This window comes from Giraffa tippelskirchi, chromosome 3 (genome assembly GCF_054371585.1).
Source record: "Giraffa tippelskirchi isolate mGirTip1 chromosome 3, T2T-mGirTip1v1.2.pri, whole genome shotgun sequence".
Classification (NCBI taxonomy): Eukaryota; Metazoa; Chordata; class Mammalia; order Artiodactyla; family Giraffidae; genus Giraffa; species Giraffa tippelskirchi.
The window spans coordinates 147,787,153-147,814,137 of record NC_137277.1 but is presented as its reverse complement, the minus strand read 5'-3'; the positions used below and the strand labels follow the sequence as shown (position 1 = coordinate 147,814,137).

The window sequence follows — 26,985 nt, the reverse complement described above, 5'->3', positions numbered from 1 at the left end:
GCTCTGTGAGAGACTGGGCTCTGAAATAAAGTCACACTGCAGTGAACACAGACATCTCTCTTACTCTTTTGGAAAAGCAGAAGTAATGTTAAGAAATGTTTTGTTCTTGAAAGGGCACCACCAATTGGTCCGTGCGTACAGAATTCGGCCCACCTGGGTGTATTTGCCCTTTTCCGGGCAAGGGTGATAAAGAGAACACTCACCCACTCCTCCCATGTTCCCTTAGGGTTTTTCCTGATGACGGGCTGAAGACGGGCCTTAAGAATTTGGCAGGCATTCTAAAAAGAAATATTTGAAATATCAGAAATGAAGGCCTCTGCTGCTGCTGCTGCGTCGCTTCAGTCGTGTCCGACTCTGTGCGACCCCATAGACGGAAGCCCACCAGGCTCCGCTGTCCCTGGGATTCTCCAGGCAAGAACACTGGAGTGGGTTAATGAAGGCCTCAGGGAACAGCAAAATACTTAAATCAATTCAAATGTAGACGATCAGTTTTGTGAACCTGCTTCCTAGTCCTCTGGGCAGGGCTTCTTAAACGTGAGTCATGGATGGAACCCCTCTGAGGGAGACAGACATCCTTGTGGCTCCTGAGGTGTTGACTGAAATTATTTTTATTATCATCTTGTTTAACTATGCGTTAACATAAATTTAGATAGAGTTCTCTTTACAGTTATAGCTCTTTGATAACTCTAAAGCAAAAATAAAACGACAAAGCGTGCAAACCAATTTATAGACCAATAAAATTCAGAATAACATTAATTTAGTGGGTTGCTGATGTTGTTTTTCTGAAGCTAAACTGCTGCTTAGAGTGAAAAAAGTGCTGAGGAGTGCTGAGGCACACACACTCCAGCGTTCATGTGCCTACTGTGTGCCAGTTGACGGATCAATTTTCTGTCTTATTTAAATTGCCATGGATTTTTATTCTGCACTTCATACGTTGTCGCCATTCGCTATTCACTGGGCAAGAAAACATCATTCATGTATCAAGTCCATCTCTGCCATTGTTACCTTGACACAAAGTATACTTCTTGGTCCCAAATGTGGACAAAGAGATCTCATGGCAATACTCCACTTAGAAAGCGGTCATTCTGATGATGCAAAACGTGCCTGCTTTAATTTTTCAAAGATTATCGTTGAAATGAAAATAAAAATTATTGAGGTGAAATCTCAGACCCTTAAGATTACCCCTACTGATTCCCAGGTGTCGGTGGGCCTCGGCTTGACTTCCACTCAATTCAAATGCAAATCTATTTACTTGTCTGCCCTTAGTTACTCCTCTCAGACTCAGAGCCCCCCTCACACCCTCTCTTGGTTTCTATTCCTTCTGTTCTGTCATCTCGTCTTTGGGAAATGGCCTCTGGCCTCTCGTGCATCAGGGGGAGCCCTGTTTTCATAAATCCGCCTTTGCTGGCTCATTCAGTTTTCAATACTGACCTCATTACCAATGGATACCTTCTACGAGAGTGCCACATTCAAGACAAACTTGGGTCACAGAGTTCCCGCCTGTCTGAAGCTCAGCTGTTCTTCCCCTTACTGGCACCCTGACCACATGCTCCTGCACAAAGCTTTACACTCAACAGTGCGAGGGGCTCCTGAGGTGAGTTTTCCCTTAAGAAAGTGAGATGTTGTAGAGAATTTTGCCATTCTTTCATAACCTCCTGAATGCCTTTTCTTCCTACGTAGAATTCTCTCACTTGATGTTCTCCGATAAGGTCACCTCCTCCTATTGAAGCTCCAAATGCCAGATACTAATGTTTCTGGCTTCCTTTGCATTATAGAAAATTTTGAAATACACCAAAGTGAGGAGGGTAGTACAATATTCTCCACTTATAGCCTTATCCAGCTTTGACAGTGAGCACGTACAGCCCGCCTCAGCCCTCAGTTCTGTCTCACCTCTCCTGCCTGCCTCCTACTCTGCTTCCCTCCTGGCTGTTCAGGTACCAGGCTCAGGGTCAGCACCTGCTTGATTTCGCTGCCGCCTAAGATGGCACCTTCAACACTTCCACTTGCTCTTTTCTTTAACTTCCGTTAATTCATGACATCTGATATTGCATTTCTTTTTTCTTTCTTTCTTTATTATTATTTAATTATTTGTTGTTTACTGACAGGATGTTAAAAGTCTTTGCTAACGCATTTTAGGCTAAGGACCCATAAGAATGAGACCGGTAGCTGACAAACAGCCCCTCATTCCAAATCAAGGTGCTCTACCTCCTATGCAGGCCATGCAGAGAAAGGGTGGCTGCACACACGCTCCCTCACCCATCTCAGTGGGCTCAGAGGGCCGAAGCCAGGAGACTAGAAACTTGTAATGAGGGAGAGGGTGTCACAAGGAGAAGGATGTTGGTGCTCTGGGGTCTCCATCTCTTCAAGGAGAAGGGGCAGGCAGAGCTTTCCCCATGCTGAGCCCAGGGAGAGGTGTGTCAGAGTTACTCCAAGACTTTGACATGCATTCCCCAGAGCTGGGGTCCCTGCAGACCAGAGTCTGCTCCTGAATCAAGTCTGCAGGTGCAAGGCTGCCTGCCGCAGGCTGGGGCCCTGGAGGGCCTTCTCTGGGAAGTGCCATTCTTCTATTCACCAACAGTCCCCAGAGGTACAGGTGTTCTGGGTGATGTCTGTGTTGTGGATGCCGCTCTGGGTGATATTTTTTCTAATTAATGGAATTCTCTGTATTTAACCATTCCATTTTAAGACAAAATTCAGAAGGCAAAACCAAAATGAAAGCAATCTTCTCTGCTTGCTGCTTTCTATGTTTTGTGGTATTTAATACCTAGTCAATCTCTACTTCTGTAGGCCTAAATGTACTAATGTGTATTGATTTACCTCATCCTCTTATTGTTGCTTTTAATTTGAAATTATTCAGGACTTTTCTGCAAGGCATTTTTTCTTTTTTATAGCTATTTCCTATACTTTACTCCTATATAAATGACTTGAGATTTAAAAAAGAATTCTGGGGTACTGAAATTAACAACTTCACTTTCCTCAGCCAATGGACAGCCTATTTACACCAGGGCTAGAGCCACTGTCTCCTTTGCAGCCAATGAAGCCCCAGCTTCCGCTCCATGTGGTTCTTTTGAAAATCCGGCATGATGATTGGCTGACAAAGAGTCTAGAGCCATGGGAAGCTGTGAACCTTGAAAGCTCTTCATAATCAACCCACCATGGAAGCCCACTGCAGAGCTGTAGGAGGTCTGATGGCAACTGGGTGACAAACTGCCCCTCCTTTCCTCCCAAGTAGCCCTCTCTGGATCTGCTGGACACAGCTCTGTCCGAACCAGAGAGTGGAAGCCAGTGTGTGGGAAGGCTTCGGTTTGAGATCTCCTACATTTTTAGACTTCAGATGAAGGATATTATTTTGTCTCAAAGGTGGCCCAGCAATATCCACATAATTTTAGTAATAAATGAAGTTTTCATGTTGTAAGCTGTACTTTACTCACTGATTTTTGAAAGCAACCTTATTCTTGTATGTATTTTTTGGTGACTCTATAACTGTTATGAAATAATTTCTGTTGCCTTGCCTCCCAGCTCTGGCTAATCTCTAATCTCTAGATTTAAAAGGACCCTCTGTATCAGAGCTTCCCTTGTGGCTCAGCTGGTAAAGAATCCATCTGCAGCGTGGGAGACCTGGGTTCAATCCCTGGGTTGGGAAGATCCCCTGGAGAAGGGGAAGGTTACCCATTACAGTATTCTGGCCTGGAGAATTCCATGGACTGTATAGGCCATAGGGTTGCAAAGAGTCCGACAGGACTGAGTGACTTTCACTTTTACTTTCCTGTATCAGAGCTTCCTGAAAGTGGGGAGGTCCCTCAATAGAAAGAGGAGGCAGCTGGCCTGGGGCTCAGGGTGGGGCTGGGACAGGTCACAAGTGGCTAAAGCCATAGAGAGGCACGGCCTAGGTCAAAGCTGCCTGGAAGGGGCCCTCTAGGGAGCTCATGATGGCACCCACAAGGGGAGGAATCAGACATAGCACAGTCAGATTACACTGATGCCACCCAAGTAAGACCCGTTCTGCCTCTCACCTCTATGCTCACTCTTCCTTGGACTTTGTAAGGGTCTGAAATGTAGGTGAGGAGGATGGTGGCAGGAGGAGAAAGGGTAGGGAGAGAAATGGAGAGAAGCCATGCTTGCCGCTTTCCGCCTGCAGGCCCAAGCTGGGAAGTAGCAAAGACAGTGGAATTTGAAGTACATTTTGGAATTTTGGATTGGACTTTTAAATTACTGAAATGAGATCGTTTCTGCTAATAAAAGAGACCGCTGGGGGACTTTCCTGGTGGTCCAGTGGTTAGGACTCTGCGCTTCCACTGCAGGGTGTATGGGTTCAATCCCTAGTTGAACTAAGATCTTGCATGCCATGTGGCAAGGCCCCTCAAAATGGATTTTAAGTGATCTTAGAGTTATTAGAACAATTAGAGGTAGACTTTATTCAAGGGAGAGGAGAGAAGCCCACACAGGGAGCTGGAACCACTTGGAGTCTTGGTTCTGCCAGTGATTAGCTGAGAGATCTAGAACCACCTGCTTGACCCCTCTTGGCCTCAGTTTCATGTTCCATAAAAGAAGGGATGGGACAAGGTCCCCTCCAGCACGGTCACCTGCACAGCCTTCCCGTTGATGTCTGCCCCCATTGAGCCAGCTGTGAAAGTCGCATTGGGAGCTGTGGTCGTGTTCGTCTCAGACAGGTGTATATACGACTCAGGGATGTTCAGTTCACGACTCGCCACCTGCCAGGAGCAGAAGAAAAATACTGTTTATTTCATTGACTTTAATTCTCCCTCCCCACAAGTTAAAAACTTTTTAATTCTTTTTTGAATTGAGTATAAAAACTGGCTACCCTGTACTGACCAACATTTAAGGGAATATTGGGGATTTTATGTGTTGATTATATAATTCAGAAGATTTTAAATGGCACTGTGAAGCATACACTGTTTTCTTTGTGACCAACCGAAGAATCTTTTTGTGTTTTCTTTTATACCTCTTTCATAGTAGCTATGCAGCAGTACAGTCACTCTGGGACATCTAGTTTAGGACAACACATGCAGACAAGGTTGAGGTCCAGCAATACTCTTCCACAAAGGAGAAAAGGAATACATATCTCACCTGGATCATTTTGGTGTGAAGGCCTTGTCCCAGTTCACAGCCACCGTGACTCACCAAGACAGAGCCATCGAGATAGATGTGGACAAGAGCAGCAGCCTAGGGATAATAATTATAACACCAGTTTGGACACTGATGTGGCCAAATGTTGCCATGAGTTTAGCTGAGGTTACCCGATGAATGGTTTTGCTTCAATGAGCCAACCTCTCGTTGTTTATACTGGAGAGGAAAGCCTTTACAGATAGCTACAGACAAGCCCTGTCAATAAGCCCCAGACTTGCAAACACTAGTGCCGAGGCATGAAATGTGGCTCAGCCACATTCCCACATGTGTCCTGCCCACTGGAGGCATTGTGTGGTCGGCTTGCGTGTTGCCTCTCCAAAGCCCCAACCTGCACAAAACTCTGTTGTTTGTTCCTCCCTAAACACGAAGATTAATTTTAAAACAAATGGAACTTGGATAAGTCAATTTCCAGGCACAACCTGCCCTGGATACCAGAGGAGCTGGAAGAAAGTCGGGATGTTGTAGTAATTTCCAAATGCTGCTGACCTTAAGAATCATGGTGGGGGAGGGGTGTGGGCCCCATTATGGAAATTCCAATTCAGTAGAAGGTTGAATTTGGAGTTCAAATACCCATTTTTAAAAAAACTCCCAGGTGATTTGGATGATTGGCTATGTTTGGGATACAAAACGCCTCGTGCAGTGGCAGCAGAGCCATCATCATTTTGTAAGTGAGGATTTAATTTAGAAAAGCAACATAATTTACCATATTAAGTTAATGTTACTGCTCTGAACTATTCTATTATTGGCATTTATCAGTACTATTTTTATTAATTTTCCAAATTTGTGTTTTATAAAGGCATAAGAGCTATAAGAAGCTTATTCTTTGTTCTGTGGTTACACACAGTTAAAAATATTAAAAAAAATAAGCAACCATTGAGAGTCCACAAGAATACTTTTGTTTGCCTTTAAAGGAGATCTGTTATTCTGGCTTGAGAAATACTACCTGGGGGAAAGACTGAACATCTGCTCCAAACCCTCCTGACCTTCCATCCCTCCTTCTTACTTGCCTTTCTACCTTGTTAGTAGACTCTGAGCAAGAGCATATATTAAAGGTAGCTTTAACAAAAGACAGCTTGGCCAAAACTCATTCACACCAGTAAGGGTGCCTGTGTTTGTATGGGTTTGGTTATGAGAATATTTCAGAGATTGATGGGAATAGAAGCAAAAAAAAAAAAAAAAATCAGAAATAAAAACTATACGAAAAACTGTTTAAGATGGAATTAAAAAGGAGGCATAGTAGTCACTGAGCCTCAATATAGGAATTCCAAGTTCTGTATGCATGCTGCTGCTGCTGCTAGGTCGCTTCAGTAGTTTCTGACTCTGTGGGACCCCATAGACGGCAGCCCACCAGGCTCCTCTGTCCCTGGGATTCTCCAGGCAAGAACACTGGAGTGGGTTGCCATTTCCTTCTCCAATGCATGAAAGTGAAAAGTGAAAGTGAAGTTGCTCAGTCGTGTCTGACTCCTAGCGACCGCATGGATTGCAGCCTACCAGGCTCCTCTGTCCATGGGATTCTCTGGGTGAGAGTTCTGGAGTGGGGTGCCATCGCCTTCTCCATCTGTATGCATAGGATAGCTCTATTCTCATGCATTTTTGAAATCTCTTACTTTCAAATGACTATGGTCACTGAGAAATTAGAAAAGAAAGGAAGGGATCCTTATTTCCCCCAGTTCTCTCATGGATTTGAAATTCGATGCCATACTCGAATACTCACTTTTGGGGCCCAGTCCAAGGCCTAACCCCCTGAGCTGGACTGTATCTGTTGATTGTTTCTAAGGTCCCTGGGACTGTGTTGCCCCAGGTCTGCTCTGATACCTATGGTTTCCAACGCTTGCCTAAATCCACTGTGTTTCCTACTATAGGAAAGCGCCCCGTTTCTTGTTCTCCCTGTAGGGGACCATCCCTCCTCTCACATGCTTGCGAGAGACAATCGTGTCTCTCTGCCAGAGACACCCGTCTTAAACTCACCTGATTGTAGAAGGTTGTAGGCATCCCAACTGTAAATTTCATGGGGACCACGGCAAGCCCCCTCTTCTTCCAGTAGTTCTTTTTGTTAAATTCTTCGGCAGCCAGTTTCCTAGCAGAGAAGGAAGATTTCTCCAGACATTCTTTCCAGCATCTTCTCAAGGGCTCTGGGTTAAATGTCTGCTTATGGGCTGTTCTGCTAATTCTCTTATACATGTTTATTTCTTTAACCTGAAAGACAAGGAAATAAAGTGAATTTCAAGGCTATATGTTTACTGTCAATGTGAAGCAAGCATTTTTGCTATATACCTGATATGAAGAAAGCCTTTCTGAAAAACAAAACAATTATTGAAATGGCTATGGATATGTAAGTACAAACATACATGTATAAACTTAATGATAATAACAATAGAAATCACTATTGAACACTTCATATACTTCAGGTTGTAGGTTAAGTGCATCTCCTCAGTTAACTTTACCACCCTGAGCAATAGTAGGTACTGTTATTATGAACTCTGTCCCAAGATTTGTTAGTACTGAGACAAAATTCTCCTGATCCCACAGCCTTTTACTCATACACAGGTTTTCCTTATTCTTAATCATTCTCAGATTAATTCCTCAAAATCTTGAACTGTGCTAGAATGCTTGTACACATGGCCATAATATTCCACTTTCTCTATTCATGCCCCTGGGTGCTTCATACCAACTCTGGGATTGGCCCTGAGACTTGTTTGGCCAATGGGACAATATAGACAGATACTTGAAAAGTGTTTGTGCGTTAAGGCTTTTGCTACATTCTTGCTACTCATTTTCTGAGCCATCTTGAGAACTGATCTGGGCTAGCCTCATCAAGGGTGAGAAACTGCATGAAGCAGAGGCAGCCTTCCCAGCTGAGACATCTCCTAGACTAATCAGCCCAAGGACCACCAGACATGCCATCTTAGACTGTCTTTTAGACTGTAAAACTCGAGTTGAGCTGGTCTAGGCCGGAAAAGCTACCCAACTGATCCACAAAATCAGAAGCGCTATTTGTTGTTTTAGTTAATAAGTTTTATGATTGACTTGGTACACAGGAATGAAACCACATCTTCTGCATTGGCAGGTGGGTTCTTTACCACTAGCACCAGACACCCCAAGACTAGAAGCTGACCTCGTCTATTAATATACATAGATATTCAACATATATTTGAACCAATGATGTCAGAATTTTGTTAGGGTGTTCTGACTGATGACTTACCTGTTCAGGGGTTAAGTTACACTGAGAAGCCACAGCAGTTATATAAGCTTCACCGACCACTATGCCCTGGGGGAAGCCAAATCCTCGGAAAGCAGTGTTGGATGGCAAATTTGTTTTGCAAGGTCTACCCCGACACCGGAAATTAGGAATATAATATGCATTTTCACATCTCAGCACGATGAACTCTATCACCTGAGTTAAAGCAGAACAACACAAAACTTCATATCTATCAAGTATTCAAAACCACTTATCCAAATGTTATCTCTAACTCAAATGCTTCACAGAATTTGTCTAATTTGTATGGTGATTATTCATACGAAGAACAGTGCAATGGTAACTTATGGGAAAGGTGTATTTCTTATTTACCAACTCAGATTCATCAGGAGTGCATCCGCCATTGATATAATATTCAATATCAGCAGCTTTGATCACACCATTGTTCATGAATCCAATCTGCAAAGTGATAGAACAAGTAAACTGTTTTCTCAATAATCCTTTACAACCAGACCATGCTATACACAAACACGTCTGATCACAGCTGTCGGTCTATACCCAGCTTATGCACATGTTTGATGTGACAGTCACTGGAGGAACACTGAGAATGGTGTCCAAGTAGACCATGAACTCAACAGGAAGTTCTGATTCATTTTAGGCAGCATCCCAATGTTCATTTCAAGTGGCACAGAACTTAGTAAATTGTCCGTACTATAGATTGGTTATCACTGGTCAGTGTTTTAAGCAGTTTCCTGAAACAGTTGCTGTCACTCACCTTGTATTTTCCGAGCAGTGGGTGGCGGCCAGCAGTTATCAACATGTCATCACCACGTTCCAGAATGAACCGTATTGGGCGGCCAGTCCTGTAGGAGATGATTCTGTTAACCTGCTGGATGCTTCATGATGGGGGAGATGCATCAAAATAAGGAAAGAAGGCTTAAGATAATCCAGTTTCATGGTTTCTCAATGCGGAGTTGGGGATAGTTGCAGGCCTTAACATTTTGAAAATTTGTGGGGGTATTAAAATGTGGGAAAAGAACCCCTATTATTGTAATCATTTTGGTTTAGTCACATCTGAGAATTCAGATATTGAAATAACATATTATTTGGTTAAGTTTCCTTCCTTTTTATTTCTTTTTATATTACGTCAAGGAATTGTATGATTATTTTGCAATTATATGTGTAAGCAGGTTATACTATTATGAATTTCATCTGGGGACATTAAAAGAGGGATAATATATTTGTTATAAGTGGGATGTGGAGGGTGAAAGGGTTGAGAACCAATCGTTCGTCACCCTCCCCTGGCTGCATTAAGACTTCCTTCTTAGAGTGCCTAGTGAACACTCCTCCCACTTCTGCGGGAGTGCTCCCAAGGCCTACACACCTGTACTTACTGGATAGTCTCCTCTATTGTAGGAAAGTGCCAACGAGCTGGAACATTCATAGTCTTTCTTTTCGGAGCAGTAACCAGGGGTAAGTTAGGTTTGTCCTGAATATACTTAGTGAAATTTAGTAGTTACAAGGTTAATTCACAGAAGTCGTGGTTATTCCTGGGGTCTGGTTATTCCATTCAGATCATGCAGAGGCTAAGAGAACATTCCCAGGCAGCAACAGACCTGATTTATTTCATGAAAAAACATGCCCCTCATAAGGTTGGGATTTTGACCCTCCCTCCACTCAGCCAACCTCAGCTTGATTTATTTTAATAATTTGAAACATAAACATTTAAACGAGTGAAAGTCAATGCAACTCATAAAAGTAACCCTTAGTTACATCTGTGCAGTGAGTCAAAATTTATAGTGACTACATTTATTTCACACAACCACTTTGGGAAACAGGTAGCTATTACTTTCGCCACTTTACTGGTGAGGAAACCAGGGTGACTTGCCCAAGGTGACCCTGTGAATGAGTGCGCAGAGCAGGGCTTACACCCAGGCCCTCTGGCTCTAGGTCCAGTGTTTCTTCACCCACGTGCTAACCATACCCTTCGGAAATGAAGGGCTATGATCAGTGGGATGAAAATTGGGGTGCGGGGCTGGGGGGACATAGGTGGCATCTGCCCTGTGGCCACTGTAGCTCTTACTTGTTGGCAGCCACGGCACTGACAGCTCCTAGCAGAGCAGGCTTGCTCACTTTCCCCCCAAATGCTCCTCCAGCTCTTTTTGTGTGACAGGCGATTCTGTTCCTTGGGATGTTTAGCGCTGCAGCCACGTATTCCTGAAAGAGGGAAGTCCCCAAAGTCACATAAGTGCAACTTACTGGTTTATTTCCTCACTCATGTACTTCCTCTCTACCTACTAAGAGAAATTTGGTAATTGGGCAAAAACAACATTCACATAATTATGCAACCATCTTTGTAATCTAATTTTAGAATATTTTAGGCATCTCCAAAGAACACATATCTATTAAGCAGTCACTCCTAATGAAAATATTTGTTGTTATTTAGTTGCTAAGTCATGTCTGACTCTTTTGCGACCTCATTGATTATAGCCAGCCAGGCACCTCTGTCCCTGGAAAATTTTCCAGGCAAGCATACTGGAGTGGATTGCCATTTCCTTCTCCAGGGGATCTTCCTGACCCAGGGATCAAACCTGCATCTCCTGCATTGGCAGGTGGGTTCTTCATCACTAAGCCACCTGGAAAGTCCACCTTGGACAGATACCCAGCTGTGAAATTGCTGGGTTATATGATCACTCTATCTTTAACATCTTGAGAAACTGCCAAGCTGTTTCCAAAGTGGCTCTGCCATTTTTCATGCTCTGTTGTTGGGAATAAATGTTCTAATTTCTCCACATTCTCAATTGTTACTGTTTGTCCTTTGTCTAGTGAACTGCTATTATTGTGCTTTTCATTTGCATTTTTCTAGTGGGCTTCCCTGGTGGCTCAGACAGTAAAGAATTTGCCTGTAATGCAGAAGACCTGGGTTCAATCCTTGGGTTGGGAAGATCCCCTGGAGAAGGGCATGGCTACTCACTCTAGTATTCTAGCCTGGAGAATCCCCATGGACAGAGGAGCCTGGTGGGCTACAGTCCATGGGGTCGCAAAGAGTCGGACACGACTGAGCGACTATGCACACACACACCGTGATTTAATGATGCTGAACTTCCCAGGTGGCACCAGTGGTAAAAGAAAAAACCAGCCTGCCAATGCAGGAGATGTTAAGAGATGCGGGTTCAAGCCCTGGGTCAGGAAGATCCCCTGGAGAAGGGTATGGCAACCCATTCTAGTATTCTTGCCTGGAGAATCTCATGGACAGAGAAGCCTTGTGAGTTCCAGTCCATAGGTTCGAAAAGAGTTGGAGATGACTGAAGTGACTTACACACACACACACACACACACACACACAAGGCTTGTGGGATCTTAGTTTCCCAACCAGGAACTGAACCTAAGGAGCCTGGTGGGTTGCAGTCCATAGGGTTGCACAGAGTCAGACATGACTGAAGTGACTTAATATTCAGGCACGTATGAGCATCTTTTCATGTGCTTATTAGTCATTCATAGACTTTCTTTGGAGAAATATCTATTCAGATTCTTTACTGGGCCTGCTTTTGATGCTGCCCCAGGTTATGGGCTTTGGGCTGTGAGTACCCAGTGCCCCCATTATCCCTGGGAAATGCCTGCTGTCATGACTGATTGCACCTCAGAAGGTGTTGATAGGAAATAACTATGGACCTTGGGACATACATATTATTCCTCTGGACCCCAGAGCCGCATATTACCGCCAAAAGAGATCTCAGGGGTGATCTTTATCAAATTCCTCAATTTACAGAAGATATTGATGTCCAGCTGCTTGTCAGAGATCATGTAGCTGCTTAGCATCAAAGCCTATATTTCCATCTCTGTCCACTCCAAAATTTGCAACAGTGCAGGCCACAGCTACATCCCAGCTCAGCATCAGCATCTTCTCAAGGGCTCTGGATTAAATATCTGCTGATAGGCTGTTTATTTATATCTGTTATACGTGTTTATTTCTTTGAATGGCAGCTGGGGCTTCCTCTAGCTACTGAGGCTCACCATCCTTCAGGACTTCAAGCTACCAACTCACTGTGCTCCACCAGGAAGCCCCCAGCTCTTTTCTTCAGTGAGGTTGTCATTACTCCCCCTCCCAGAAGAACTGGCCAAGTATCGCCTGTGCCTGCCACTATTTTAGGACCTACAGCTCCACGTTTCAGAAGAGGGGAATGTCAGAGGATTTTCTTTACTTGCCTCGGTGAGGTTAAATCTCAACCACCAGAATAGGACTGGAATTCACATGCTGCTGCGCTGGGCTGAAAATGTCTTGAAGATGCAATCATCACTTTACATGTATACCACCAATTTATAAAAACATTCACACAGAGATGCAACTCAGAAGAATCACAAAGGGAAATGTAAATGCAAAATTAAGGCTTTGACCTCCCCGAGATTTAAGTTTTACACTATCAGTTATTAGAAGGGAAAGATGGACTCTGCTCTCTGTTTTGGGAAGGCAGCACAATTTTCAGATCTCTGAAAGGTCTGCCCTTTTAGGGAAATATCTGCCCCATTTCCTTCATTCTGGACTTCAGCTAATGGCAAGTGCGCAGGGAGTGCAGGCATCAAAAGGCCCTTAGAGTGGAAAGCCTGGTTGTAAGGGCCTCTGTCACACAGCCATTTGGAGTCTCATTTTCCAAAAATACTCTGTTACCTGCACATGGGTCTGAAACTGTGTTCCAAGGTGTAACACCATTTCTTTATCTTCCTCTTGGGGGATAGCCAGGATAGTTTGTGTTTCCATGTAAAAATGTTCCTGTCCTTCCACGTGGACCTCACCTATAAAGCATAAACATAGGACAAGGTTTATTTGAAAGTTCCAACTTGGGGACCCTTGCTGGTGTTTACTTTGTAAGGAGCAAGTTGCTTCAGTTTATAGAGTTTGACTTTGCATCATTTGGTTAAACCACATTTTCTCATTAATCTTCATTGTGCCTCACCAGCTGCCTGACCCTGGCTGGCTCACTCTCCTCTCTTGGCCTGTCCAGTGGGTGGTGAGATCTGTGATGTGTTGGACTTGAGTACACAGGCCAACATGACCGCATATCCTAGCTCTGTTATATCCTTGCTCAGTGAGTTTGGCCAAGTTAGTAAATCCTCATTTCCTCATCTGGAAAATTGGAGATAATAATAGTATGTACCTTAATTAGGTGATGTCAGGATTACTGGGTCACAGAGGGTAAGTAGGTTGATCCCTACCTTAAAACCAGCCTGCTCTTGTTGATTTAGCTGAGATTTTTGGCTTGTTCAGTACATCTTTATTATTATTATTTTAAACCTTTTATTTCATATTGGAGTATAGCCAATTAACAATGTTGTGATGGTTTCAGGTGAACAGCAAAGGGACTCAGTCATACATATACACGTATCCATTCTCCCCTAAACTCCCCTCCCACCCAGGCTGCCACATAACATTGAGGAGACTTTTCTGTGCTATACGGTAGGTCCTTGTTGGTTGTCCATTTTAAATATAGCACTGTGTACATGTCCATCTCAAACTCCCTAACTATCCCTTTTCCCCATCCTTCCCTCCTGGCAACCATGTTTGTTTTCTAAGTTTGTGAATCTGTATCTGTTTTGTAAATAAGTTCCTCATCCTTATTATTTTGTAGGTTGTACTAGAGACACATTTAGTCCTTATTTAAGTATTTGAAAGGTAGTATTTTTACTTTAAAACTAACCAAAAGAATCCCATGCTGTTAAAAATAAGTGAATTGCTTTGCCAGAAAACAAAGGATTTCTTGAATTACTTCTTGGGATGATAGAATGTGAGTCATGTAAAAAGGCACCCTTTCCCCTACAAAAAAAGTTTGCTTTCAGCAAGTATATACTGATTTTAATCTAAATTCAAATTTATTTAATCATTAGTTTTTATATATGATAGATATTACTCTGAGGCCTAGATAATAGATAATAGATAATATTATAGATAATAATTTATGCAATCTCCATACCAATCCTATGAAGCAGGTATTATTAGGAATTTGAGACATAGAAAGGTTAAGTAAGCTTCCCAAGGTCCCACAGCCAGTAAAGAGCAGAGCTGGGATCCAAATCCAGGCAGCCTGACCTCAGGATCCCTGCTCTTAACTATTACAAGACACTATATTCTCAATAACTCCTAGTTGTGTTGTTGTTCAGTTGCTCAGTTGTGTCCGACACTTTGTGACCCCATGGACTGCAGCAGGCCAGGCTTCCCTTCCTTCACTATCTCCTGGAGTTTGCTCAAATTCATGTCTATTGAATTGGTGAAGCCATCCAACCATCTCATCTTCTGTCGCCCCCTTCTCCTCTTGCCCTCAATCTTTCCCAGCATCAGGGTCTTTTCCAGTGTGTCGGCTCTTCGCATCAGGTGGTCAAAGTATGGGAGCGTCACCTTCAGCATCAGTCCTTCCAATGAATAGTCAGGGTTGACTTCCTTTAGGATGGACTGGTTTGATCTCCTTGCAGTCCAAGGGACTCTCAAGAGTCTTCTCCAACTCTTGGTCAATTCTGCCCAAACTTTAAATTCCCTTTGTATTTCAAACTTCTCATTTGAACTCCCACAATGGCCAGAATCCTGAATGACAAATAGCTAGCTAGCATCTTGTCATTCTGTTACCCTCAGTGAGAACAGAAATTTAAAGAAAATATACTACTATGGTTAACAGCAAGGGCCTAGGGCTCAGCCAGTTCTGGGCTCCAGTCCTGGTTCTACCGCTAACCGGATATGAGACCTCAACCAGTTACTTAACTTTCCAAAGCCTCAGTTTCATCATCTGTAAAATGCAACTACTGATATGTTCTTTCTTAGCGGTGTTCTGCTTACATATTAAATAATAGGCAGTAATACTTAGGAACTTAAAATAGACTTAATAATAATAATACTTATTTCTTAGGTTTGTTGTCAGGATTAAGCAACATAAAACATGTAAAATGCTTGGCATGGTGCCTGGCACAATGAGTACCTGATAAATGTTAACTGATATTATCATAACTAAATAACCTTTAGCCCAAATTTATAGTCTTTGTAAAATCTCATTTAGTTTCTTCTATAAAATCTATTATGGAGTAATGAATGTTTGACACAAGAGTAAATGCTCTCAAATCTCTGAGTATCTTTCTTAGCTTTCCTGCTTGTATTTAACTATTCTTCTGAGGTAGTAAATTGTTTTTATGATTGGGAATCAATCTACATTTTCTGCTTAAACAGAATGATGCTGGGAAATAACTATTCTAAAGGCATTTCAGTAAAAAATATAGCACTTGCCATTCCACTTACTTAGAAGTAGATAACAGATGGTAAAAATTATTGCAAAAATCACTATTTTCTCTTACTAAGACCTATAGCAATTCTCTTACTAAGACAACTGCAGCTTTCAACTCTGGCCACAAATTAGACTCACCCACATGGAGATCTTTTAAAAAATACTGATGCTCTGACCTTATACTCCAAGGTTCTGATTTCACAAGTCTGAGGTGCGATCTGGATATTTGTATTTTAAAAAACTGTGCTAAGTCTTACCCAGTGCAGCAATTCAAAACAAACAAGCAAGCAAACAATATAGTATCAAGATTAGGAAAGATAAATAAAACTGTTAAGATACAACTTTATACACAGAAAATTCAAGAGACTCTGTAAGAGTGTGGAAAATAGTGAGGGAATTTAGTGAAACTCCTGGCTATAAGATCAGTATACATAAACCAACTGTCTTTATATATTAGACATAAATAAGTAAAAAATTAAATTAAAATATAATTTACAATAGCATTATAAAGTATCAAGTACTAGAAAGAAATATTAAGAAGGGTGTACAAGAACTAAATTAAAAAGACTGATGATAATAAACAAACAATGGAACTTTTGCAATTGTTATTAGGAGTAAAATAGGAAAAACATTTTTCAACGTTTGGCATTAACTTAAAGTAAAACATATTAAAACACTATCATTTGGCATTTCTACTACTGAGTGTATTCTATTGAAAATGAGTGCTTACGTTCACCACAAGACACGTATAATAACAGTGTTTACAGGAACTATTCATAAAAGCCCCAAGTTGAAAAAATTCAAATGCATATCAATGGTAGAATGGATAAATAAATTATGGGCATAATTCCAGATATAATGGATATAGAAATATTTATACCATGAAATACTGCTAAACAATGAAAAAGAATTATGGATCTACGCAACAACATGGATGAGCCCTCCATACACAATATTGAATAAAAGAAGTAGGCACAAAAGATGTTATACTATAAGGTTCCATTTATATGAAGCTCAAAAGAGATAAAACTAATCCACAGTGGTAAAGGTTAGAATAAAATCTTTGGGGAGTTTCTTGGTAGTCCAGTGGTTAAGAGTCTACCTGCCAATTCAGGCGGCACTGGTTTGATCCCTAGTTTGGGAAGATTCCACCTGCCTAGGGGCAGCTAAGCCCATATGCCACAACTACTGAAGGTTGAGAACCCTAGACCCATGCTCTTCGATAGGAGAAGCCTGCACACTCCAACTAGAGAAAGCCCTTGCACAGCAACAAAGACTCAGCACAGCCAAATAAGTAAAATTAAAACAAAAATCTTTGGGAAGTTTACTGACTGAGAAGGGGCACAAGGAAGCTTTCAGGGTGCTGGAATATTCTATATCTTGGTGTGGGTAGTATTTACATAGACCTATTGTTGTTCTTATTTGGTCACTAAGTCGTGTCCAATTCTTTGCGACACCATGGACTGCAGCACTCCAGGCTTCCCTGTCCTTCACTATCTCCCGGAGTTTGCTCAGATTCATGTCCATTGAGTTGGTGATGTTATTTAACCATCCCATCCATAGACTTATACATATGTAAAATTTCATCAAGCTTAGTAAATTTATTATTTGTGCATTTAAAATTGTGATTCAAAAATCACACTAGGGTTGAGAAACTCTGCTTGAGAGCTCTAGTATTTCTCAAGCCAGATGACTGAATTAAGTCTTCAACTGCAGAGGCTTTGCCTTTTTGGCTCAAGATCGCTTACCTTCAATGATTTGGTCAACGTGTTTAAAGGCTTGCTCTACATCTCCTTGCTCAATTTTTTTCTCAGCAGAAAGAAATGAATTGTGCTCTAGGGCTTGCTGCAGGGGAAATAACAAAAAAAACAAACAAGAAAAAGGTATTGTTTCTTTAAAAGCATTCTAATAAGCCATTCACCTGCCATCAAAACCCCAAGCTCCTGCTCAATCAGATCTTCACACACCAAGACAATCCAAGCAGTAAGGAGAGACAACAGATGCTGGGTTGAAATGGATTACAGGCATTGGTATTGCCTTAGTTTTGTTCAGGACTCTGAGGAAGAGCTGAGGAGGAGACAAGGATAGATGTATACAATACGTCCTACTCTAGACAGCTGAGTGAGGGCCTGAGGCAGTTTGGTGTTAAGGTGCCAACTTTGTGGTGAGGGGGGCAAATAACAGAGTAAAAAGAGGACAAGAGGAGGAGGTTGGTGGGGCCAGGAATGCTCAAGGGTGACCTTGTGTAGGTGATAAAAGTTAGGTGTTGAATTGAATGGGATTAGGACAGCTGGAGAAGAGAGGGAGAATTGTTTACGATTAAGAGTGCCTCATAAAGCAATAGTTTGAGGTTGAAACCAAGCTGAGGGGCCAAAATGACAACAAGCCAACTGGAAGGGTGGAGGTTTTCTATCAAGAAACAGTAGGCTGGGCTTGAAAGGTGCCTTGAGGTTGGATTAAGAAAGATCCTGAGGACTTACCTGGTGGTCCAGTGATTGGGAGACTGCCTGCCAATGTAGGGGACATGGATTCAATCCCTGATCTGGGCAGATTCCACATGCCACAGGGCAACTGAGCCCACGCACCTCAACTACTGAGCCCACAGGCCACAACGACTGAGCCCATGCACTGCAACTACAGAAGCCTGCATGCCCTAGAGCCCGTGCTCTGCAACAAGAGTAGCCCCTGTTCACCACAACTAGAGAAAGTTTGTGCACAGCAATGAAGACCCGAAGAGCCCCCCCAAAAGGTCCTGAGTTCCATACTAAGAACCTCATCTAAGGGGATGTTGCTGTGTGGAAGAAGTGATCTGATGAACTTTGAGGCTTAGAAAGTTAATGTGATGGACAGATAGGTTGAAATGGAGTACAAGAGCCTTTTAAAGCAGTTATGATAATTAATCTGACAACAGGTGATGAGGATCTGGCCAAACGGTGAGATGGGGGGCAAAATGAGAATAGAAAGATAGGGACAGAATTAAGAGGCATTCAGAGGATAACTGGGAAAAACTTGACCTTGGTAACCATTGGGAAGAACAGAGGAGAATCAGAGAATGATGAAGACTGCTTCCCACTGGCTAGAATTCACATTGCTTATGGACTCATCTGTCCTTCCATCACACATATTTATTGAGCACCTACTATGGGTTTAGTGCTTTACTAGGTACTGGGGTTATAAAGCACTGAGAATATGTTCTTGTCCTCATTAACAAAAACAACTAAAACAAAATGACAGCTAACATTTATTGAATGGGTTCCATGTCCGAAGTGCTGTTCCAAGCATTTGAATTCTTTCATTTAAACCTCACAGTGACCTTTTGGCATAGGTACTTTCATGGTTCCCATTTTACAGTCGAGGAAACTGAGGTATGAGGAGTTGAAACAACTTGTCAAAGCTTTCATTGCTATTAAGGTCCCACTAGACAACAGAGTCAGACTGTGAGTCAGAGTACTATCTCCAGGAAGTGGGCAGGGAGACAGAGGACCCAAGCTGTAATTCAGTAAATGTTACTACTGTTCTGAGTTTCACATACTCTGGATTTCCCCACTGATTAGTTTTGTATGTGAGGTCATAGAACATCCCCCTGGTATCCCTTATCTGTATTCTGTGGCAATGCCTTAGCAAGAGATCAAGGGAGGAGAAATGGACACAAGAAGGGAGGGAGCTCCAGGCAAGAAAATTCTCAGTATTATGTTTCGAGGTGCAGTTTGCTGGAGCCTTCTCTCTAAAACCATGGACAACTCTAAACCCAGTATAGGTGAGCCCTATACTGTTTTGTGACCCCATGGGTTTGATTCTGTCAAAATTATACCACCCTAGTCATTCTAGAAGACATGGAGTGGCCTGCATACCTCTATTGTTATAATCCTGGGCTCTAGGTCTTCATAAGCAATCCTCACTTTTTTAGCAGCTTCTTTTGCATGAGCATAGGTATCAGCAGCCACAGTGCAGACGATCTGACCCACGCAAATTACCTGCCGAAAAGCCACACGTTGTATTATTTTCAACCTATGAGAATAAATCTAAAACAGTAACTTGAGTGGGGTTCAGGGGATACATAGGTTGGAGGCAGAATTTAAGGACCTGGCCTGTGACTGTCTTCAGCCACATTCCTTCCCACTCCCATATCACAGCCAGCAATTCAGTTGTCCTGAAATAATGTTGGTTCTTTTAATGTCCTATGTTCTGTATTGCTTCTACCACTTCATGGGTTTTTAGAAGCCTTCCCTGAGAAGGCTCATGGCTTTTAACAGAATCTCAAAAGGGTCCATCATTCAAGAGAGAATTTGAGGGGGAGTCACTGGTTCCCTGCAGGTCTTTGTGATGTGAACATGGACCCATGACCAATAATCATTTTGGCATTTCCAGCAAAGCATTTGAATGATAAGCGGCGCACAAATCACACACCTCATTTTGTGCATAGAAAATCTCTCCCTGATAGTTATTATCTCCTGGAACATCCTCTGCTGTTATCACATCAACAACACCAGGAAGGGCCAGGGCTTCTGAAGTATCAATTAATCTAGGAAGGAAATTTTGAAAGCACACACTAAAGTTACAGAGGTAAGTTCAGGGTAATATAAGTGATTCCTCAAACACCAGGAAAAATTGGTGACCTCATAACAAGTCATGGGCAGTATTCCACATGAAAAGTGCCAGCAGTTAGTAGGTGTTCTTACTTTTGGCCATAGATTTTTTTTTTTTTATTAACTATGTTTAAAAAATGACTGATTCTCATCCAGAAGAGGAAATTATTCTTAATTGACCCAAATATATAATAAATTCTCAATTCGAATATGAAATTGTGAATGCATTCCAGTAACATATAGGAATGTTTTATTTTCTTACATGATCTTTGCATGAGCTCTGGTGCTGGTGACTACAGCCAGGAAGAGTTCTTGGGAGATGGGGGGCATGTCATCAACAAACACAGCTTCCCCTGTGGTATGTTTAATTGCTGACTGGTGCATGACTGGGTGGCCAACTGGATCTTGTAGGGGTTGGTAGGGATCCACGCACTGTTCAAGAACAAAGCAAGTTATTTTATTATCAGACGTCTTCAAGCACTGAAACTTGGGTCTGATATATCTTGGCTTACCCCAAAGTCAAGAAAAACTATAGGCAATTGGGTATCCATATCTGTGAGTCAACATTAATAAAGATCCATATGGTAAAGGATAAATTCTGATTACAACCACTCTCCCTCACCCTAAAAAAGGAAGACGTTTTCTTATTTGCCCTCAAAGACTCTACAACCTTGTTGAAGTATCAGAATACACAGTAACACATTAACATAATGTGACCAACTTTGTATAGCAATAAAGAATAGTTGACATCAACTAATTTGGTGCAAGAAATATACACAAGTTTCTGGGAGATTTAGGGTGATTATAAGAAAGCAGGGGCTTCCCTCATAACTCAGTTGGTAAAGAATCCACCTACAGTGCAGGAGACCCCAGTTCGATTCCTGGGATGGGAAGATCCTCTGGAGAAGGCATAGGCTACCCACTCCAGTATTCTTGGGCTTCCTGTGTGGCTCAGCTGATAAAGAATCCGCCTGGATTGCAGGAGACCTGGGTTCGATCCCTGGGTTGGGAAGATCCTCTGGAGAAGGGAAAGGCTACCCACTCCAGTACTCTGGCCTGGAGAATTCCATGGACTGTATAGTCCATGGGGTCACAAAGAGTCAGACAGGACTGAGCGACTTTCGCTTATAAGAAATCTGGGAAGTCTCTATAGAAGCAGTAAATGTTAAGTCAGATTTTAAAGAAAGGACAGACATTGGCCAAGAAAGGGAGGAAATTTTAAGCAGCAAAATTGAAAATAGTAGGGAAAGGAGATACAGAATCTAATTTTTTGTATAACCTTTAGTAAAAGCATAGACGCTAAACCAAGAAAGCCATGCGTGGGTGACAATGGTAACATCAACTAGCTTTAGCAGACTTGGTCTGTACAAGTAATAAAAATAAGTTCTTGAAAAGAAGGAAGCTATGTGCATAATGGCATACACTTACATGGGCAGACAGATTAAAAAGCAAAAAACCCCAGCCACCAACCTGGAACATCTGAATTCCTTGGGGTGTTTCTATAGGGAAATCTTCTAGCGCACTCACGAACTTTTCTGGGATGTCAGGAAACTTGTGGGGGTCCTGAAAAGAAGATTATTTCACATTTAATTTTACAGTCTGAGTGACTAGCTTGGAAAAACACATGTCAGAAATAGGTTATCCTATTTATTCTTCCAGACATCAGATACCAGTTCTGCTGGGAGAGAGCCCTGAGCTTTGAGTTCCCTGGGCTAGCACTGGTGTTTGAAGAAGTACATAATAAAATACTAATAATGATTATATATAGGCTATGGGATTACAGATGATTTTCTCTTTGTTTTTGTCTTATTCACATTTTTAAAATATTTAAATAGGTCTTATCTTAAGGAAAAGATTATAATTTACTCACTGAAGCCTCTTCACTACTATAAATCAACTTGACACTGCATATTAGCATCTGTCATACAAATTATAAGGCAAATGGATAACAAGGTCATCCATCCCCTTCTCAGCTCAGGAGTGAAGGAGGGCAAGGGAAGAAGAGAAACAAGAGGGCCAGGAGGAAGCTGTTGGAGGCTGGGAAGTGCCACCTGAAGGCCCCACCCTCGACACCCTCTGTGTATTATTAAAACCAGGCCAGGGAGGCCCTTCATGTGCAGGCTCATGTCCAGAAGGCCAAGGGGCCCAGAGACCCAGAGAAGTAGTCCTTACCATTTTATTCAGCCGTCGCCTCACTTTGAGGTAGAATTTGAAGAGTAAGCTGATGATGAGGGTTCGCCTATACTCTACCATGCCACCCTCAGCATCTGGAGGGATATAAATCTCATCCAGGACCAGTCGGCAAGCATCACTCAGCATCTCGTCATTCCATTGCCTAGCAGAAAGGAGTGTGAACATTTCACACAAGAGGCAGAGACAGACTGAAGTCTACACAAAATACCCTCAAATACCTCACTAGCTTTCTTTACAATCCAAGGCAGCGGCTCCCATTTTCTTACAAAGTCCTCCTATCAAAAATATTATTGAAAAAAATTTTAATTTTTAATTGAGGTATAATTGACATGACATTATGTTAGTTTCAGGAGTACAATGTAATGATTCGATACTTGTATATATTGTGAAATTATCACCACAACAAGTTTAGTTAATATTCGTCACCATACATTACAAATTTTTTTTCTTGGGACGAGAACTTGTAAGATCTAGTTTTGTTTTTACCAATTTTTGAATATACAATATAGTATTATTAAGTATAGTCACCATGCTGTACATTACATCCCAATGACATTTATTTTATAGCTAGAAGTGTGTACTTTTTTAACCCCCTCCATCCACTTTGCGCTCCATCCTCCCCCCACCCCATCTATGTGGCCACCAATCTGTTCTCTGTATCTACAAGCTCAGTTTTTGCTTTGTTTTAGATTCCACATTTAAGATCGTACAGTATTTGTTTTTCTCTGCATCATACTTAACATAATGCCCTCAAGGTCCATCTATGTTGCCACAGATGGCAAGGTTTCCTTTTTTTATTATGGTTGAATAATATTCCATTATATATATATATATATATGTATATCGTATATAATACATATATATATGTATATAATATTCCAATATATATATATATTCCTTTATACATTGATCATCAATGACTACTTAGGTTGCTGCCATTATCTTGGCTATTGTAAATAATGCTGCAAACCACACAAAATTGCCTATGTCTTTTGAGTAGATATTTCCATCTTCTTTGTAGGATCATATGGTGGTCCTATTTTTAATTTTTTGAGGAACCTCTATACTGTTTTCTACAGTGGCTGCACCAATTTGTATTCCCACCAACAGTGCCTAAAGGTTTCCTATTCTCCACTCATGTTATTTCTTGTCTTTCATATAATACTCATTCTAACATGTGAGATGATAGCTCATGGTGGTTTTGACTTGCATTGTGATTAGTGATGTTGAGTATCTTTTCATACGCTTGTTGGCCATCTGTATGTCTTCTTTGGAAAAATGTCAATTCAAATCCTCTGCCTATTTTTTAATCAGATTGTTTTATTATTTTTAACATCATGGCCTGGAATATTGATTTACCTCAAATAGCTTGAATGAAAAAAGTACTCAAATCAAGCTTCCCAGGATCCGGGACTTTGTTTTGTTCATGGCCGTGTCTCCAACAACTACACCACACCTGCACAGGTGCATGCATGCTCAGTTGCTCAGTCGTGTTTGACTCTTTGTGACGCCGTGGACTGTAGCCCACAAGCTCCTCTGTCCACGGAATTTTCCAGGCAAGAATACTGGAGTGGGTTGCCGTTTCCTCTTCTAGGGGATCTTCCCGACTAAAGACTAGTAAATGACTGAATTATTGATGATACTTGCAACATTTTTCATGACTGAAAGTTTCTATATAAATGCTTTGAGAACACTTCAGTTATTTCAGTATCAGAAAAAACTTGCATTAAGTTCTAATTGTTGACAAAAAACATGATGGGTGGATGAAAATTACTGTAAAATTACTGGTTAGAAGAACTTCAAAAACTTACTGCCCAAATGTTAGAAATAATGACAGGAGGAAGGCCAATTCACCTTATGGACTATTTCATCTTCTTTAAGCTCTTTAAGGACATTTTCAGTTGTCTTAGGACACAGTACTAGAAACATCTACTTATTTTTCAGGTTAATTCGAAGTGGAATTTTGAAGATACTATCTACTTAGATTATCTTAGATTAATTTGTGAATTATTATTATAGAAACTACAACAAAAGAATCATTGTATCTTGAAGATGGTTGGTTTTTGGGTGATTTTTATTTTCTTTGTACTTTTCTGCAGTGATTAAATTTTCAACACATTATATGCATGTGTATATATATATATATATATATATATATATATATATATATATATAATAATCAGAAAAAAATTTCCAAGTGCTATTTTCATTAAAATATTAAAATGGCAAGGCCTGGGTTTCATGTTTCAGATGTGTTATGACCTACCTCCCAATGAGCTGCTGGCAGGTTTTGCTTGCAGAGACAACAGTGGGGCCAACACTTCCGTAGAACATCTGAAGTTCCTTGATGGTGTCTGTGCCATCCTCAAACTTCACACTCATCCCAGCATTGACAATGGCAAAGGCGTTCTCCTGACGCTGGGCTATCCGGAGTCCTGACACAAAGTGCCACTAGAAATAGAAAAACAATATGTAGTGCTTATCTTCACTGTCTGATGTACAGCAACAACGACATTTGGTATTGATAATGAAAAAGATCTTGTGAATGATATAAGTTCTCACACAGGCGTGGTTATGGAGTATAGAACTGACTGTGGAGTATATACTGTCCGTGTGCTTTGTATCTATTATTATGTATTACATTATGTATTAATGATTATGTATTATATTGTGTTAATATTTAATCCTCACAACAACTCTGCTCATGCCCAGTTTCCTGATGAGGAAACTGAGAGGCTGAGTCTCCTGCACAAGGTCACACAGGAAGTGGCAGTGCCGGCTCTGGGGTCTGTGCTCATCTAGCCTCCACTGTGAATCCATGTGTGGCCTTGCGCAGGGGACTTAAACTGTTCCAGTTTTAATTTTCTTTAAAATGATAAGGTTTAATTTGATCAGATGGCACCTTGGTGAGAGGGTTGAGCAGAAGATGAGGAGGTGGGGTGCCTCTCACAGAGAACTTCCTCACTTCCACTTGTAGCAGTTTTAGTTTGGTGTTGTTCTATGTAAATCTCATCTGAATCAAGAATTCTACCATTGAAAAAAACCTTGGAAACCACAGGACAAATGGTCTCCAAAGTGCTTGCCAAGTTTAAATCTGTCATTCCACATTGAGTTTCATTCCTAGTTTGAAACATTGGAGCCACAAAGTGCGAAAGCCTCTTTGCGTGGCCAGCATCTTGGTAGGGGGCAGGGGAGAGATTAGACCCTACCATCATGGACCCTGACAAGGAGCAAACATTTTTGATCTAGAAAGCAAGGTGATAAAGAAGTGTTTGAGACGCACTGGTTGTTCCTGCTGTACCACACTGACTGGTGGGGACTTTGCTCTCATTCCTTATCACCTTCCCTTGCCTGAACTATTGGATCAGCCTCCTAACTGGTCATTTGACTTTTAGGCTATCCTCCAACCAACTTATCCTCTATCTTTCTACTGATCAATATTTCTAAAATACCACTTTCGTTAAGACTGGATCTTCTGTAAAGCCTTCTGAGGTGGCTGTTTGCTAGAACCCATACAGACTCCTTGACAGAGCAATAGATATGCTTGGTGATGGAGCCCCAACCTCCCTTCCAGACTCATCTCACAGGCTGCTCCATACACCTTGCCCTGCCATCTGGCCTTTAGCCTACCATGCCCTCCAGCCCCCATCCCCGTGAGACTATTAACTCTTTGACTATTTGTTTTATAGAATAAAAAAAATTGAATGATTATGTGGCAGCCTGGATGGGAAGAGAGTTTGGGGGAGTGGATATGTGTTTATGTATGGCTAAGTCCCTTTACTGTTCACATGAAACTATCACAACATTGTTAATTGGTTATACCCCAGTACAAAATTTAAAAAAAATTTTAAATTTAATGAAAATCCTGGAAAAACCACCCCTTTCTCTACACTAATCTATGCCAATCTCAACTGCCATCCTTCATGGTTAACAACACCAGGGCAGGGCTTTCCCCATCATCAGAACTACCCCAATTCTTTGTCCACTCATTTCCTGTTTGAGATTAGCTTTTTCCATTTCAAGCCCTTCCTCATAGGTATAGAGACCTTTAGAGACTGAACGCTGTGTCTTGTAGTCTTCGGAGTTTAGCACTGTGCCAGGCATGTAGAGTGCTGCTGCTGCTGCTAAGTCGCTTCAGTCGTGTCCGACTCTGTGCGACCCCATAGATGGCAGCCCACCAGGCTCCACCGTCCCTGGGATTCTCCAGGCAAGAATACTGGAGTGGGTTGCCATTTCCTTCTCCAGAGCATGAAAGGGAAAAGTGAAAGTGAAGTCGCTCAGTCGTGTCCAACTCTTAGCAACCCCATGGACTGTAGCCTACCAGGCTCTTCCATCCATGGGATTTTCCAGGCAAGAGTACTGGAGTGGGGTGCCATTGCCTTCTCCATGTAGAGTAGTAGGTAGTTATATAGTAGAAAATTGTACTTAAAGTATCTGGTTAATAAATATCTGGTTGACTTGGTAGTACATTTACGGTTTAATGAACTTTCAGTTTACCAGAAACTTGCTGTAGTCAACAGACTATAGTTTTACTCAATCTTGGCTAAATTACATCTTTGTCTGAAACTCCCAATTCAACTCTTCACACAAAGGGCTCTCCTTT

At 41.7% G+C, this 26,985-nt stretch overlaps 1 protein-coding gene across 1 annotated transcript in view; it reads right to left on the bottom strand.

Annotated features, from left to right (window-relative positions):
* LOC145542617 (aldehyde oxidase 4-like) overlaps positions 1-26,985 on the bottom strand; it is an 83,534-nt gene that overhangs the window by 12,066 nt on the left and 44,483 nt on the right. The window contains exons 18-33 of the mRNA XM_081581800.1: positions 24,649-24,833; positions 22,362-22,524; positions 21,660-21,752; positions 20,452-20,621; positions 20,011-20,125; positions 19,455-19,577; positions 17,352-17,448; positions 13,011-13,135; positions 10,428-10,561; positions 9,120-9,207; positions 8,717-8,803; positions 8,351-8,542; positions 7,117-7,344; positions 5,089-5,184; positions 4,584-4,712; positions 204-278 (exon numbers count right to left, since the gene is read on the bottom strand). Coding sequence (XP_081437926.1) covers positions 204-278; positions 4,584-4,712; positions 5,089-5,184; positions 7,117-7,344; positions 8,351-8,542; positions 8,717-8,803; positions 9,120-9,207; positions 10,428-10,561; positions 13,011-13,135; positions 17,352-17,448; positions 19,455-19,577; positions 20,011-20,125; positions 20,452-20,621; positions 21,660-21,752; positions 22,362-22,524; positions 24,649-24,833 — 2,100 coding nt within the window. The remainder of the gene's footprint in view (positions 1-203; positions 279-4,583; positions 4,713-5,088; positions 5,185-7,116; positions 7,345-8,350; positions 8,543-8,716; positions 8,804-9,119; positions 9,208-10,427; positions 10,562-13,010; positions 13,136-17,351; positions 17,449-19,454; positions 19,578-20,010; positions 20,126-20,451; positions 20,622-21,659; positions 21,753-22,361; positions 22,525-24,648; positions 24,834-26,985) is intronic.